We start from the raw sequence: 17,178 nt of genomic DNA, 5'->3' as shown, positions 1-17,178 counted from the left end.
AAATGCTTCTAATACAAAGTGCGTGGCGACTGTGTGCATATTAGGAAATAATTTTTTTTTTTGCTTTAATATGTTGACAAATTTATAGAAGCTTTCTATTAATAAAATTTTCAGTAGACAGTAAAATGTTATATGTCCTTTGAGCTTGATGATGCCTGCCAATGCAGATCATCTTATTTGACCTCATTTTTCAATACATTAGGGCTGTTGTGACTGTGCATTTTAAGCGAATATGTTCTAGAACAGAAAACTCTCTGCGAAAAAAGTTTATACAAGCAATTCATTTAAGCGCTAGGCGATGGCTCTCTTAAAACAGGGCAGTATTCAGTAAGTACGTATCATCATCGCTTTTTTAATACCGCACATTCTTAGTTCCGCTTCTACTGAAGTCGTTACAAAAGTCGATTTACGGCCAAGGTCTAACAAATTTCAACGTTTTGAGTCGCACTTGCTTTCAATTTGTTTCTGTAGGAAAACGAGCTAACCAATATAACACTTGCCTATCCTATATAAGGCAGTTTAACCAGAGTTATTCGTCGCGGTCGATGTGATTAACATTAATAGCAAAATTATCGTACAGCGATCTAAACGAGGCAAGAAATAAAGACATGAAGAAAAACGGCACTTGGAAAATTATCTTGTAAAAAATCAACTTTAAAATAATTAATGATTTCTTCCTTAACAATCATTTATATCTTAAATGCGAAATTAGTTCCTCTTGCAAATGGGAAATAATCAACGCTCTCTTGTGTTTATATAGTTTATGGAAAAATTACTGTTTTAATTAATTTTGCTCGCAAATCTTTGCCAACGATGAACCGAGCATAAGTAAAAGGCGAAAAACCACGCAAAAGATATCATTTAAAACCGACAACCAAATCATTCAACCCTGGCAAATAACTGAAGTGGAAAATTAAATCGTGTATAATTTTCTTACCGTCGTTTGTCGTTCGTGTGTTGATGGTGTGGCTCCCCTTTTTTCTAATTTTCCTTTCCTATTTCTTTTTTTTTTTTTTTTTTTTTTTTTGTTACATTAATTTTGACCGATATCACCATTTTCGTCCTGGTGCGAATCGTTTTTTTTTTCGGTTTTGTTTGGCTGCTTATCAAACTGGAACTCTTGCCGTTAAGCAAAATGCGGTTCCTACCAGCATTTTAAACAATAGATTATTATACAGATTCACTACAACTTTTTGCAATCTTTAAATTTATTTTTTAAGTCAACTTTGACAGAGAGAGAGGTGGGAACCGCATTATCAATGCTTGGCTAGCTCTTTAACTTCAATTAGCATATTTCAATTTAAAGTCGATGTAAACTTTAAAAAATCTAAAGAAATTAATAATTGTTTTGTTGCCTTTTTTTTTTGTTATTTGTGCGAAAGAATATTGAGTGCATCGTCGACCCGCCTAAAGAGGCTTAAAACCCTTCTCTAGCTACTCTGCTTCCTATCAATCCCTTTTTTCTCCTGCATTAAATGCTCATTTCGCTAACGCATATATTTCGCTTTAGCATATATTAGCGATATTTTCGCAAATTTGAGAACAACGCCACGGAACTTGTTTAGAAGCACTATTTTTTCGCTTGCCTTCGTTGTTTTAAAACATGGTTTTCTTTCATGGTTTGCTTTCAAAATGGGATAAGAAATTGTATAATCTTTTTGAGATTTGAAAATTTTTTTCCTATGCCAACTATCTACAGACAGAACTTTCGAAATTCCAGATTAAATGAATGCAATATATTATTCGTTATATCGGACATAACTTGTGGGTTTATGAAGTTTGTGCGGATGCATGCAACATCCACCAGGACTTAAGATAAATCCGCCTTTCATTACACGGATTGATTTAGAATCACTTTCTGCATGTCGTCTTATTGAATTATGTTCAGCATACCGATAGCAATATTGGACATAAATCGATGAAATTTAGCGCACTAATGTCTTTTGACCCAAGGACAAGGAAAGCTTATGAAAATGACCGCTTCCAATGTAACGCTTCCTTTTAAAAAGTCCTTATATGAACACAGGTAGGGCGGTATAGGCGGTATTTAGTGGTGGCTCGTGTCCCTTTGCAGTGTTTTAACATCTGTATGCTTATTTTTATCGACAAAACAGAAAGTAAGCATTGTGTACAAGCTCTGGATAAGTTATTTAGAAATGCTTTAGTTCTACATAGAAGAGAATTCGTTTGGGTAGGAAATTGCGTAACCGATAAAGTGATTTAGACATTTTTATTCCCTTCACCACTTGTGGTATTGAGTATGTTACGTCAGTGCGGACGTACGCAACACGCTGAAGAGCTTAAGATAGACCCATCTTTTATTATACCTAAGGCTTTCTGTCCGCCTGTCTCTCTGATTTCTGATGATAAACCCTAATTGCCAGTTCTTTTTGTGGTGAAACTTCACTTATGATAGTAATTAAATAAAAAAATGACGTGGACCTAATTTGAACCACATCGGTCTACTTGTTCCTTCGTTCCATATTAGATGTCTCATGACATCTCAATAATTCATAGAAGCGTCTCAGCCAAAAAAAATGTACAGTAGTTAATTTGGATCACATAGATCTATTTATTTTGGATCTCTAGTTGTGTGGGCGCTATCACGGACCGCAAACTCTTGTATGGAGAGAAAATCTAACCATCCAATATGCGGGCTTTCATGAAAATTTTTGATTTGCATGAAAATGATTTGTACTTTTTGGTGTATTGTTACCAAAACGAGCTAATAGCTGCTGTAGGCCAAGTGATGTAGGATATGTAAGCATCGGCGCCGTCTCACTATAATGTTCGTACTTGCGTGGAAGCTTTATAAGTTTGCCTGGCTATCGAAAGCATTTTTTAACTTTAACGATGCAAATCTCGAAAATGGAAAGAAATCTCGGACTCTCGGATTCTCGGTCTCTTTATATCAATTGAACAGAGTCAAAAAAATACTTATCTCATTAACCATTTAAGAAAGATATTGGGATGCCCTCCAACACATATGCGAGCTAGGGTGCTGGCAATCGAAAAAACGGGAAAAACTGCTCGATTAGATTTAAACAGAGAAGTCTTTTTACTGTTTGATCTGAGCAGCATAGAATTTTTTTTTTTTCATTTTTTCTGATGACGTATTGAATTATATGGATGTTATATAAAATCTCTCTCTTGCTACATATTAATATCAAGTTTTATTTGCAAATTTCTCTTTTCATAGCTTCACTCTTGGCGGAATAGAAATAACTTTTTCAGTCATTTGTAGCAGAGCTGAATCCTTCAGCACACACAATAACCGAGCGAAGTTTTCTATGCCGCATCCCGTGCGAAAGATCATTCCGTGTGGTTGTCTGCTAAAATGAAGATAAGGAAATCGCTAATGACTGTCGCTTATATTGCAGATAAGAAGTTCACATAGAATGTGATTACTTAGCAATATCCCATAAAAAAGTTTTCAATTGTAAAGAATTCGTGTGCGATGCGCTAAAACATTTGACATAACTACATTACAAAGCGCTCAGGTTAAGCTCACTAGGTTAGTTTGTTGTTAGTGTCGTTAAGTTATTAGTTTTGCTTTGAGGATATGATTTGTCCATAAAGTTACAATTAGCGATTGTTTTTGTCTTTGATGGGGCAGCATTCGCGTATCATCGATCATTCTGCTCATGTCGCAGCCTTCGCTTTCCCCTTTTAATAAAGTATTTCTAGTTCTTTTATATTTTGACTTTTTTCTTTTATTCACGTAAAACGAAATCATTAATTACTTGTTTTTATTAATTTCATTTTAAAAACTTGTCCGTTATTTATGTTAATGATCGTCATTATCATGACGACAACATTGTTACAGACAACTTAACTTTTCTCGAAAACATTGACAATTTTATAATTGTCCTCTTCAGTTGATTGTCTCTACAACTACCAACTTGTGTACGTATACAAGTGTGTTTGCGTGTATATATGTGTATATGCATGCATATACAACATTGTTATACAATTGAAATTTCCTATACTATACCTATTTCCGGTCCTTAAACGTACGTACCATAGCATATATAGCCAGGGCGGCGCGGCGTTCTAATACATTTTGCAAAATCTGACACACCCTTCTACGGCTGTGTTAGCAAAACAGATGAGGGCTATATCCTGTTTTCTTTCCAACTTCTATTCTACTCTTTCTCTGCCTGTCTTTTTTTTTTCTCTTTAACTTCCTAGTCCCTCTCGTCAACGCTTTGTTGTGTTCAACAACAAACTGCTGTTGATATTGGGTAAGTACGTTTTTGTGTGTGTATGTATGTATGTATGTATGTATGTATGTATGTGTGTGTGTGTGTGTGTGTGTGTGTGTATCTATGTGTTTGGCTTGTGTTATTCTGTTTCGGAACTTTTCTTTGCAATCAAGCAAAAAACAAACGAAACATTTTCTATTTTTATAGGAAAGCGATTCAAACAAAATGCTCAGTTTCGTGTTTTGCTTCATTTTTAGATTTATTGACTTTTATATTACATTCATGTAAAAATATACAAAATATTTGATAATTTATTGGTTGGCGTGTGATGTGGTCCTTTTATTTATTTATTTATTTATTCATTTATTTATTTATTTATTCATTTATTTATTTATTTTTATTTTACATTTTTCGCTTCGTACATGAACAATAATTAACAAAAGTTTTCAAATATGAGAGTTGATAATAACTTATATGAAAGTGTAAAAGAGACGAAAATATATATAAAGTAATTTAATGAACTTGAAATGAAATATTTGTCTGAAGAGCCGAAAAGTGATATATAAAACTATTGCAAATTAAAGTTAAATTGCTTTCAAATTTATACAAAGCGTTCCACTCTCAAGAGGGATTTTTCATAAATTACTTACTCGGAGATCTGTCATGCATGGCATGGCTATTGATAATAGAAAGCATTTTAGTAATAAGTAGCAAAGCTTTACTCGCCCATTGCAATGAATCTTAGACACCCAGCATCTATCGTTAAATATTATATAGGAGGCTGCGCTTGTCTGATATAAAATCCTTAGTATCACTTTTACCTTAGCGAACCGGCAAACAAAGTCTATAATCGTTCGTAAATCGATGAGCGGATTTTGTGATGTTCCTTTTAAGCGGATTTACCCTTAAGCTTTATGTTATAAAACAAGGTGGAAAAAAAAAAAAGAAGAAGTTATTTCTGGAACAGAAAACTGCATGAATGCGAAAAAAATGTAAGGACACATGCAAGACTAGACAAATGGATAGCTAAGGATTGACTAAATTGTTTGAAAATTTCCCCTAAACGGTGTTCATGACAAGAGAATTGACGAAAAACATTCACCCTCATTGTCTGGTAGTGCAGTGTAGTTGTAATGTTTTGTAAAACTTAACATAAATTCAATTCTTTGAAAAGCCCTCTCAATATTAAAGAATTGTGTCACCAAGATTGTGTATGTACGGCTGTGTGAGGGCATTAATTAGTAAAGACCAGTCAAGCATGTCTTAATAGTAATAAGTGATAACTTGATATATATAATAATTGCAAATTTTGTTAAGAAAAATTTATAAATTTCGAATTCACTTTAATGAGTTTTTTTTTTTTTTTTTTTTTTTTTTTTTTTTTTTTTTTTTTTTTTTCTTTCTTTCTTTAATTGTTGATAAGATGATGATGATGTAATTTGATCAAAAAGTTATTTTCTAAAAATTTTTAAATTAAATTCTTTAACATCTAATTTATCTTTAATGTATGTACGTACATTCGTTTAAGGTTGCTAATGAATGAATAAAGTTTCGGCTTTTATCTACATTTCCAGTTCTCTTGAAAGTAAACCTAGTGTAAAGAATTGGTAATCAAATGCTTACGCAAAACGAAAGGCAAACAATAAAATCATTTACGAAGAAAAATAGTCATTTTGTGCACTTAAGAAATCATTGAAATGTTGGCGTTCAAGTTGTACAGGAATAAATAAATTTTCCAACTACTAGCAGCAGAATATGAATGAATGGACACAAGACCGATAACGGTTCCAGACGAAAAATCAGATTTCTTTTTATTTATTTATTTATTTTTTTTTTTGCCCCTTTTTTAAATTGTATGTCGCAATGAAATAAATAAACAATGAAACTGTAATCGCATTCATGGTCTCTACAATTGCTTAGTAACATACTTTAAGAAAAATTCTATCAATTTTAATGTCTTACTACAAAAATTAAGATTCAAATTTAACGGTTAAGAGCATTAAATCTATGTTTCGGAATCAGGACACTGAGAATCAAAACAAATATTTAACGAAGCTTGGTAAAGGCATCCTCGACGAGTTTGGTAAAGAAAAAATCTTCTTCTTCAACACGACTCGCTTTCATCTCAATTGTTCAGTGTCGATCGGATTAATTAATCACGAAATCCTTTTACATTCCTGTCTTCGGGCTTGTAGCGTCATCGGCCCTTATTTCTTTGAAAGAGATAGAAGGGAGACGGCGTCACCGTTAACGGACATCTCCATAAATCAATGTTTTCGACTTGTTTATGCCCTGAACTCGCGAAGATTAATCTAACAAATAAATGGTTTGAATAAGGCAGAACTACATGCCACGTAGTCGGCAAGTCCACAAAACGACTTACCGCGGGATATAGTTCGTGATGCGATAATTTCCAAAAGCTCCGCTATCGTTAGGCCTCCAAGGAATTGTAGTTTTAAATGACTTTAGGCTTCTTCTTAGCTTAGGCGGTCGTTTGAAGTCGTTGATCTACAGAGATCAATTAGATTCTATTCATGCATTAAAAACGATTATACAACGCCTTATTGATGAATTCAGGTTCAGTTTTTAGACTAAAGTACTCGAAAATTGGTTTGAATCCTTTTCTTCTACCAAATTGGTCTTATTGAAAAGCCTCGTACGTATAATTTCTTATACTTTTCTACAAACTAAATAAGAATATGTATATGAAAGAGAAGGAGACGAATATATGTGTGGAAAGAGCAAGAATTGATAGGACATTGATTTGAATGAATGTATATGATATTCATAATGAAATGTAAGGAAAGAATAGAATAAAAAATATAACAAAGTTAACCGTCAACTTTACGAAGTCGAAGAAAAAGAACATGGGAGCTCCGCTGGCCCTTGCTTTTCAAAGCCAGGCAGTGAGCCATTTCTTTTTGACTTACTAAACATTTAAGAAGAAGAAGAACACATATAAATATTTATTTAAATACAATTTTTTTTTTTATCAATCAAACAATTTCTAAATATTTGTCTTTCTTATCTACTTTTAGGTAAGTTTTCGCATAATCGCAAAGTGTTACCGTAAATATCTTAGAATGAGAATATAAAGAAGAACATTCTCCTCGTCGCCTTCTTAATGCCTGATAATCGTACTTTGAATAACGTTATAAATCTCATTTATTTCTGCAACCGTAAGCGGTAAGTGTATAATAATTTTCTTTTGATACCGCCGTTTACAAATACAATAAGCAGTAAAGGAAGACAATTTGCAATTCTAACTAAACAGAAACGAGTGGATATCAACTAAGCGCGCAGTAGGGTAAAAGCAATAAAAGGAAAACAAAAAAGTTGACAAAAAATTATTTTTTAAATTGCTGTCATAAATATAAATATCATAACAATAAAAATAAAAGAAAATCAACCAACGACAAAGCGTTAAAGTATGATGATAGTAAGGTCAGCAAGAAAAAAAAAATAAATAAATAAAAAATAAAAAAAAAAATAAAGAAGAAGAAGTAGGAAAAAAAGACAATAAAAAAAAAACGCTGAGGGACGCTATGTCATAATGCAGGCGAAGAAAAATCTTCAACTAATAAGACTTAATGTGCGTTTCCTAGGCATCTGGAAAAATGCAAAAATTACAAAAACAAGAAATTTGTAATTCTCAGCATAAATATGCTTAGACGACTGAACAAATCTCTAAATGGGAAGGGCGTTGGAACAACAACAATACCAATAGAAAAACGAGAAACGACAGAAACAGGAAAAAAACGGTCAATGTAAATTAATTTTCTACATTTTTCTTGTGTTATTTTTTCCAACTTGTACAACCCGTACTGGATAAGGAAAGGGGTTGCCTAAATTTCGAAAGTCGTTTGTAACCTTTTACAGTAATCTTCTCTCTCCTCTCATCTACTTTGTACCTTTTACATTTATCCGTAAAGGGATTTGCCAAATTCCTTCATTCGATCGGTGTTACGAATTCTAGGAAACTTAGGGAAAACGAAGTTTTTTTAACGCATATCTTGGCAGATACGCGAGGAATTGTCATTTACCCTAATTAAGTAGAGCAGAATGTAAAAACAAGATCGTGAGCGAATATCGTGAGAAAAGGAAATAGTTTCGAATTACGAGAAACAAAACGTGCAAAACCTTTCAGGTGAAAGGTAAGTTTGACCGGCTCTCATCGGCTTAGTAATAACTTTGGTATAGCAATTGGTGAAAAATTAGATAGATAATGCGGTCATCCGATATTCGTCCCAACACGAACGTACATCTTCAACGTTTTTTCTGCTATGATTTCTTTTTTGTTTTTTATTTCCAACTGCTGCTAGCGCTGGTTGGTATAATTGTATTTTAGCCGATGTTGAAAAATGAAATTAAGTGTAGAGCTTTATCGTTTGTTGGATGTGAGGACACGTAGAACACACCCCAATACTAATATCATACAATGCAATGCAAAGTAGAGAATACCACCATTACAACTTATTATTAGAAAGAGAGCATTCTAAAAATATGAAAACTTATTTTCTTACTTCACAGTTGTATTTAAAAAACTCTGCAATTATTACACAGAGAAAACGGGAAATGATTGGTAGCAGGAAATTCAGATTAGCCTTCTATACCCAGGGTGATTATTTCAAGTTGGATATCGCTATATCAATGTATTTATGGTGTATCCAGGATATCTCTCACGTATACCGAACGATAGCTACGCCCATCTCCGATGATATATCAGATTTATCAAATATTTGCAAGGTATTCAAATTCGAGATATGGAAATCGCGTGATCAATAGAAACAATTTGCTTCAGCCAGAGAAAGACAAAGTTTTTAGATAAGCCTCACGTTGACAACAAACTATTATGTTATCAAACAGGGAGTACAGAATTCATCCTTCACCCTTGGAAGCTAGCAGAGTGGTGTACAGCATTAAGTCGTTGTGTAAGGCAATACAAGTATATGCAAATCCGTATGCCATCGGTAAGATTGATGTCAGTGCTTCGTAGGCAGATACAGGCATCAAAATTCTCACAGGCATTACGTGACGGAATATACGATACCAGGATCGTAATTTTCTTCAAAACGTAGCTCGATTTAAAATAAAACTTTTGCTAGGATATTTAAAATCTGGTTTAGCGATTTAAGTTGGCTACGAATTTTTTCCCCTAACCAACGAAATATTTTTCCAAGTGTTTTCAGAGTAAACTTATCAGTGTGAAAATTTAATTTAAAATTAATAATCTTTAGCAAATGCCTATCTATGTATGATAGGGCAAAGACATTTGTAAAAACCATTAAAGAGATGAGCGCAACTGACGTACCCGTAATAAAAAAAACAAATTGCGGACGGTATTTGTTCGCTTGAGATGAAAGGGTAAACAAAATTGGTCCCTGAATACGCATACAATTTACTTTCGTAGTTAAATTTATAACTTTAAGTTTGGCTCGTCCTGCACGGTCTCGAAAATATCTCCTTAAAGTATTGCTCTTATCTCCTCTTTTCCTTATGGGTGTGAACGTTACGTTTAATTTAAAGTACAACAGTGAATACACAACGAGATTGTATTTCTCTATGACTTTATGTATATGTGTATGTGTGCATGCGTACGCTTGTATGCGTTTATACGAACCCCCAATTAAATAATAAATAAATTAAGTCTATCACAGACTGGCGAAGACAAATTTTGGCATACAAAACTATTTTTGAGTTCACCCTAAAAACGTTAATTAAATGCTGTGCCAAGAAGGACGGTTTAACCTCATTAAGCGTGGGTTAACTTTAAAAAAAATATCCACAATTATTAGGTAGAAAATGTTGTTTGTGTTTTTTTTTTTTTTTTTTTTTTTGTTTCATATCGAATGACATAGATCGTAAGTAGTTACCCAAAAGACTTTTCTCCTTACATTTATTTGAATAAAAATTTGCGATAAAGGCCGCGTTATTATTGAGAAGAGAACTTTTACAGTCTCTGACTGTCAAGCCAAAATATCCGCAGTTCAATACCCAGTAGGGTGGGGATCACATTCTAATTACGATTGTCGTATGGCCGCAGCTATAATTAATGCTTGATCGGTAGAAGCATAACATTTAACGATTGTGCACGTATCTCCAAATCTGCGGCCACATCCTACTCTCCGTTTCTACTCACCTCATACTTTGACAGCAGGATACATGTGCAGTCAAGGTTAAAAGTAAATGCAATATCCACGCTTTTCTTATCAAATTCAAGCATAAACTATATACAAAATTTTTGATCTGTTAGCTTATAATAATAATAATAATAATAATAATAATAATAATATTGGAGGCGTAAATCGCCTCTTGGATTTGAATTGTCGCATTTAAACAAGGTGAAAATAAGTTTGGCAGTTGCTATCGTTTACCTTAATCAATAATTGTCTTTAATAACCGAATGTTACCTGTACCTTACATTTTAAATGCATTTGCCATGCATCGGTTGCTTTATTTTTCAACTCTCTCTGAAATATTGTGATAATGTAAACAGATGCGCTTAAAGGTTGATACGTTATACTTGGCTTCATTTTATACTTTTTTACGGACTCTGAAAAAAATTTCGTTATTGTGAAGCGATTGCTGTTATTGTTGTCGAAATTTATTACTTTGTTTCTGGCTGGAGCAAGCACACAACTTTTTAAACTTTCCTTCATTGTTTCAATTAAATTAATTTACTCGATACATTTAAATGCAGAATATAGAAATGATTCTAGTTTTTTTTTTTTTTTTTTTTTTTTTGCACCACTGTAATCACTGCACTTAGTTAGTTTGCTCAGTTTACCCCGTTCACGTGTTAAAAATTCGGTCCGTTGCTACTATCTGCTTTGGATGGTAAGATCATAAATATCAAGCGAGATGACAAAAATATAAAACAAAAAACAAGAGTTTTACTTTCAATTTTACGCCATAGTGGCAGTATCGACGTTAAACTGTCATCACGATGACTTTTGTCAAAAAAAAAAAAATTAGGAGGTTTACGTATATGGATCCTCTCGCAACAAGCACTCGCGCAGCGCACTGAAGTATACTTGAAAATAATTAGAAAAGCAAAAGAAATATACGCCCGTATCCGTAGCGACGGAAGCCCAAGAGGAATAATCCAACAACATCTTCGACTTCATAAGGACTGGCAGTTGATTGCAGTTTTTCAGCTCACAGTGCCAATCGGCAATATTTTCTTTTGAAAATTCTACTAATTCGACCCCTATACGCGATCGTCAATGGTGTTGACTGAACTTTCTTGGCTTGAAAATAATATTCAGGATTTGAAGGGGATTTATTTTTGGCAGAATCTGCCACACATCTGGTTTTGGTTTCAGTGCCCTCTATTTTATAATGTATACAACGTATACAACAACGCGGAAGCCAATAATTCCGGGACTGATGCATTCACGTTGTCTTCAATAAAAAAAAAGAATCCAAATCATTTTTTTTTTTTTGCATCAATCATCAAACGACACCTTTTGTTAAAATTTCATCTCATTTCAATCGCATGCCTACGAGAGACGCTTTTTTAGTTACTTTCAAAACTGAGGATACATTCGAGTTTCCTATTTCGAGATAAAGACTAGTCTTTCAATTATGGTGAATTTTCTCTGTCGACAATAGCAATTTGTCAGCGATTTGCTGATATTAAACTGAGTCCGATGGACGTCAACGGTGCTGAACTGGACGCTGAATGCTGGATGTTCGAAAGTGTTGGTTAAATGAAAAGCATAAAAAAAGTAATAAGAGTTATTGTCATTAATTGAAAGGGCAGAGTGCAAGAGACCGCTTCTTGCACTCCTTAAAAAAACACCCAAGAAAGCTCCTGGAGAAGAAGTATTAGATCAAATAATGGCAGCGAAAAAGACACCGGAATATCACGGATGCATTGGCCTGATTCTCTGGCTCGGGCTCTGGCTCTGGCTCCGGCTCCGAAAGAAGTCCCGGCAAATAAAGGCGGGTTTTTAAAAGAAAAATATTTTTCACTTATTTAGTCCCAGGAATTACTGACAGACGTATTGCAAATGCAGATATTTTTCCACGCAAACACCCATACATATTTAAATAAATACACACATAAAAAAAATTAACACAAACACTCTCATTCCACTCAGCCAGTGCATTAAAAATGTCGTCCAATTATTCGTTAAATAACGTTCCGTTTGCTGTTATCATGTTTTACTATAGAAAAGCGATTCTTAAGCAACTATTCAAGTTTACTTAGCCACTTTGCTTAATTTAACGCCATGCATAGATAACGTTTACATAACGGCTTCAAGGCAGGCCGGCACTATAGCTTAATCTTATTAGTTATGTTTGTCAAATGCCGTATACGGTCGGCTAGTAAATGGACACAAATTCATTGCATTATCGAGAAATATTTGCATCAGCTTTGCGTGCATTACAACAAGACCGATCTAAGTATGCATTGCGTATATTTGGCAATCGACAGCAAACTAATTCAGGGAATTATATCGGCTCGAAAACGTTCTACTCCTCGTTCAAGTGAAGTAAATTAATGTTGCGCGGAACATATGCAATAATAAATAACGACCGCTTCATTTCATATTAAAGCAGATTAGCGTACCATAGTGTTGATGGTCCACTATTAACGGGAATTGGCTCTAAATAGAGATGCGCAACTATTAAGCTGAGTTAAAGCTGATGCGAAATTAATAAGCTAAATGAAGGGCTGAGTATAAGCGCGTCACTGTACACATTGCTTAAGAAAGAATTCCTATTAAAATCTGGAGATTCGAATACTAATAAACTCTCTCGTTTAGTTGTCATAAACGTTTCCTTCCACTTCAGTTACGTACTTTTTGTGCTTTATTCTGCTTATGTTATTTTAAACTGATGGAGCGAATCTTAAGAGAAGTCCAATCTATAATAATTTCTCGTTTGTTTCTCATTCGGAAAACTCACAATTTTTCTCATTCGTTACATTCATTATGTTTTTTATAGTCCGTTCTTTTCTCAAAGCCATCGATTCGACTTGCACCCCATGCCTACAGGAATACAAAGAGCGTCAGGCTTACGCTAATATGTTATTTTAAAATTTCAACACCGGCAAGTAGATTTTCCTTCTATTTGCCATAATGCGACCGAAGCAACTAACGATCTTGTCTGTTTGGCTACATTAAGGCGACGAATAATCGCAACAGTCTAAGACAAGCGTTTGCTAACAACTTCTTGGTATGGAAGGAAAAATAATTAAATATTATTATTATTATTATTATTATTATTATTATTATAAATTAAGCCAGAGAATAAATTCTAAGACTAAAGTCTCAAAGCACTAGCATCTAAGGCTTTCGTACTTGAGATGTGAACCCACGACCATTGAGTTGCTAGTCGAGACTCTTGCCTACTCGGCCACTCATGCCGATAATAATCCAATAACATTATTCAAAGTGTTATATAATGAAATTCATTTTTAAGTCGGGAAAAAAATACTCAGTACAATTACGCCCGATAAAAACTGCACAGCAAAGACTTGGTAGTCGTGATCCTTACCTGCTCGGCTGCTTACGCGGATGATATTTTTCAGGACTGAACATGGTTTAAACGTTTCATTATTTATATATATATATATATTTATTGTTTATGTCTTGAACAAGACATACTTTAGCAATCGCAATAAATCAAAATATCTTATCTAATTTTAATCGATTATGGAGAGAGAAAATCGGGATGCACGTGTTAGGTGTTGGGGAAAGTTCTGTTCTTTTTGAACATTTACACTTTTATGCACTCTTATTGTCGATCGTTAGCAACAATTCTGATCCAGCTGAAACCGCTTTAAATAGTTGGATTGGTGTATGATTGATGATTTACACACATTTTTACGCGATGGAGGCAAAAAAAAAAGCTTGTATGAAGTCAATGGCGAAGCTTTATGGAGTATGATCAAAACAATTCCCACATTAACTTGCACAGAAGTAGGCGTGAGGCTTGGAAATCTGAGGGTCGCCAAATAGTCGTGGAAGAATACTTTGTCTCCAAAACAGAGGACTCCTCTTCCAGGGACAGTTAGGCTGCCAGCAAGCTGACAGATGGTTGTTACTAACACAGGATATTATATTTTGGATTAAATTTTTTTAATAAAAAGAATAAAAAAAAAAAAGAAGTAGTCATGCAACATACTGCTAATAGGAAGTCAAATGTCCAAGGAATTCACGATGGGCTTCGACGATCAAAATTTTAAGCGTATATTAAAAGTGCGGACAGTAATCGTTATTCGATGGTTGCCTTTCAGTTTATTCTGCGTTTTAAAGCGCCTAATGTCTTTGTGACAATATTTTGAAAGTCCACCCATCGCAATTTCAACGCTTTGGTCTTACGAAAACCTAGTCACGTTATTCATAAATGAAATTAAAATTCCTTTAAATATTCGTTTTTTGCGTTAAAATATACACATACACGTGCACGTTCGTATAGTTGCGCCTTTTCCACCTTCTTCATTGTCCATTGTGCACTTGTGTAATTTCTTGCAGTTAGTGCAGTTTTGGCAGAAAAGCCAACAACGCACAGTTAACTTAATTTGTATTGTGTATTGGGCTGAAACGCATTTTAATGCAATTTTGAAGTAATACTCTCAAACGACAACAACAACAACAACAACAATAACAACAATAGCAACAACGGCAATAGTAATAAGTTTATTATACCGCGTAACCAAACAACTGAAGTAAAAGTTGTTTTTTTGCCAAAAAGGAAAAGAAAAAAGAAAAAAAAGTTCGAACTTTTCCACCATCACGGCAAAACAGCAGAAATAGACGAAGAGAAAATCTCTCTCTTGTACGCCGAACTTAAGCAATTTTTATACATTTAAAATGCTGTTGGAGAGGACACAACAGCCAACCAGACAACAAGGACACTGACGGCGCGCTGGCGAATAAGACAGTTGATCGGGATGGGACGCAAGGCACTGTGTTATGTTATTTTCTGCAATATTTCAACTTTTTAAGTGCAATTAGTTCGTTAATGGCATGAAAATTGTAATTGTAAAATTGCACGAAAATCCTTTTCCTTCCCCATTTACGGCATGCCATGGCTGTTGCTGCTCCACTTCTCTTGCCTTTGTTTCTTTTTGTTTTTTTTTGTTTTTTTTTGCGTTTTCTCTTTTTTCTCGTCCCTTTTTTTTTCCACACTGTAACTTTATATTTTGTTTCACGCTTTGCGTGATGCGTTTTGTTAAACTCTAGTTTCGTTTTTCTTTCTCCGGCTTTTTGCTTATGGTTCTTGTCTCTGACGGTCGCTTATTTAACGGCCGAACGAAATACGTTGCTTATGATGTTGCTGCCGGTTTAAAGGATAAAGTTTTTGGTATTTGTTACCATTGCTGCTACTGTTTTTGGCAGCAGCGTATCATATAAAAGTTTAAAAAATTTTCGTATTGCTTAAGTCTATTTAAAGGCCATATTTTATGGGGACTTTAACAGGACAGGACATATTCTCAGCACTAACTGCGAAGATGAAAGATAAGCAAGTGGATAAACTAAAAAATAAAAGCTAAAGAAATAACTATCGAACAGGCACTATTTAAGATATTTGAGTCCTTTAAGCGGTGACGCCCTTGTAACACTCTAAAAAAGCGTTTTTTTTTTGTTTTTCGCTAATTCCGATCAGAGGTTAGAAAAGTTGGTCAGATAATAATATATGAGAAAGTTATTAGTTATTAGCTTATAATTATTAGCCAAGGCCATAGAATACCCTATACCATCCTAGAAGTATTCATGTAACGACTTTTCAAAATGAGACGTTATATGGAAAGTGGTCGAAAAATAGATTCCATCCCAAGCATTTTCAATACCGCTCGTTGTAATGGTAAAGCATGTCGGTCTATCTCGAAAATTGCGACCTGTGAGTAGGATAGAAAAACGCAAGACGCACATAGAGACGGACAGAGTGGCAGACTATAGTGGGCTACGGTCCATCATAAGGTACTCTTTGTCGCTTCCCCCTTCCGTTCCCAATATCTTTAACAATTCTGCGGAAAATTCTTCTCTCTTAAGAGCAATTTTGTCCGCTATACGTAGCTTTCATGTACTCGTAGAAGACAAACGAAGAAATGAATTTTGAAAAAGAAATTTACATATATATAAGCGATTTTTATAAGTGTGGCGATCGGCAGACGATAACGAATTGGTTGCGAATTCTTAGCATTAATTACTTTCGTTAACATCGATTGGGTAAAGTCTATGAACGCACCGTTCCCGTTACTCTTTTTAACGATGCCTATGTACCCGCCATTACCCACTATTATTTACCGCTATCCGCTGCACCTTCGGCTGCTGGTGACATCGTTTAAATGTATAAAATCGAAATGTTTACTGTTTTGCAAAGTGTACGAATTTTTGTGGAAACTATTTGCTTATCCACTAAGACGTCTATGCATAAGCTTTTTTAGATATTCGGTGCGAGCTTATAAATCAATTGTTTAATCAATGTAGACGTTAAACCGCGCTCTCAGTTAATTAAATTTGATCTGTTCGACGTCATTAGAGCCACTATGCCAATTGATGCAGGAAACATCTTAGAGATCAAAATCGATACATAGCCTTATCCGATGCTAATTTTCCCCTACATACTGTACATATACTGACCGAATTAATTCCGAGCCGGTTGTTTTATTCCATTTGAACGCTGAGAAAAAATTTCAACTTTCACTTAACCTATAACACGCCCACGTATATATTTGTCAAATAAGCGATCGAAGAGTGTTTAATATGATTTTTTCGATTCGAAATTGCACTGCAGAATTCTATACAGAGACGATATTGCACAGCTAGGCGACTGGATATAAATTTTTGCGGAACTGGAAATTTTGTAAACAAAAATTTTGCAACAAATCTCGATTGAACAGCATACATACACACAAGCGTGCATAGAAATGCCAACAGTACATCTATCCGTTTGTATACAAGAGACTATCACTCCAATTTGAAAGGAAGTAGAAAAAAAAGTCATGTTGAACTTG

At 34.4% G+C, this 17,178-nt stretch overlaps 1 protein-coding gene across 3 annotated transcripts in view; it reads left to right on the top strand.

The window, feature by feature from the left end:
• Nucleotides 1-17,178, top strand: part of LOC119645097 (uncharacterized protein DDB_G0283357) — a 678,949-nt gene that overhangs the window by 375,210 nt on the left and 286,561 nt on the right. Inside the window, exon 5 of one of the 3 annotated variants that reach the window (XM_038045000.1) lies at nt 7,244-7,313. The exons of the other annotated variants lie outside the window; for them this stretch is intronic. Coding sequence (XP_037900928.1) covers nt 7,244-7,278 — 35 coding nt within the window. The 3' untranslated portion in view covers nt 7,279-7,313. Of the gene's footprint in view, nt 1-7,243; nt 7,314-17,178 lie in introns of those variants that run through there. 3 annotated transcript variants of the gene reach the window in all.

This window comes from Glossina fuscipes, unplaced genomic scaffold (assembly GCF_014805625.2).
Source record: "Glossina fuscipes isolate IAEA_lab_2018 unplaced genomic scaffold, Yale_Gfus_2 1, whole genome shotgun sequence".
Classification (NCBI taxonomy): Eukaryota; Metazoa; Arthropoda; class Insecta; order Diptera; family Glossinidae; genus Glossina; species Glossina fuscipes.
This window is presented reverse-complemented; position numbering and strand designations above follow the sequence as displayed.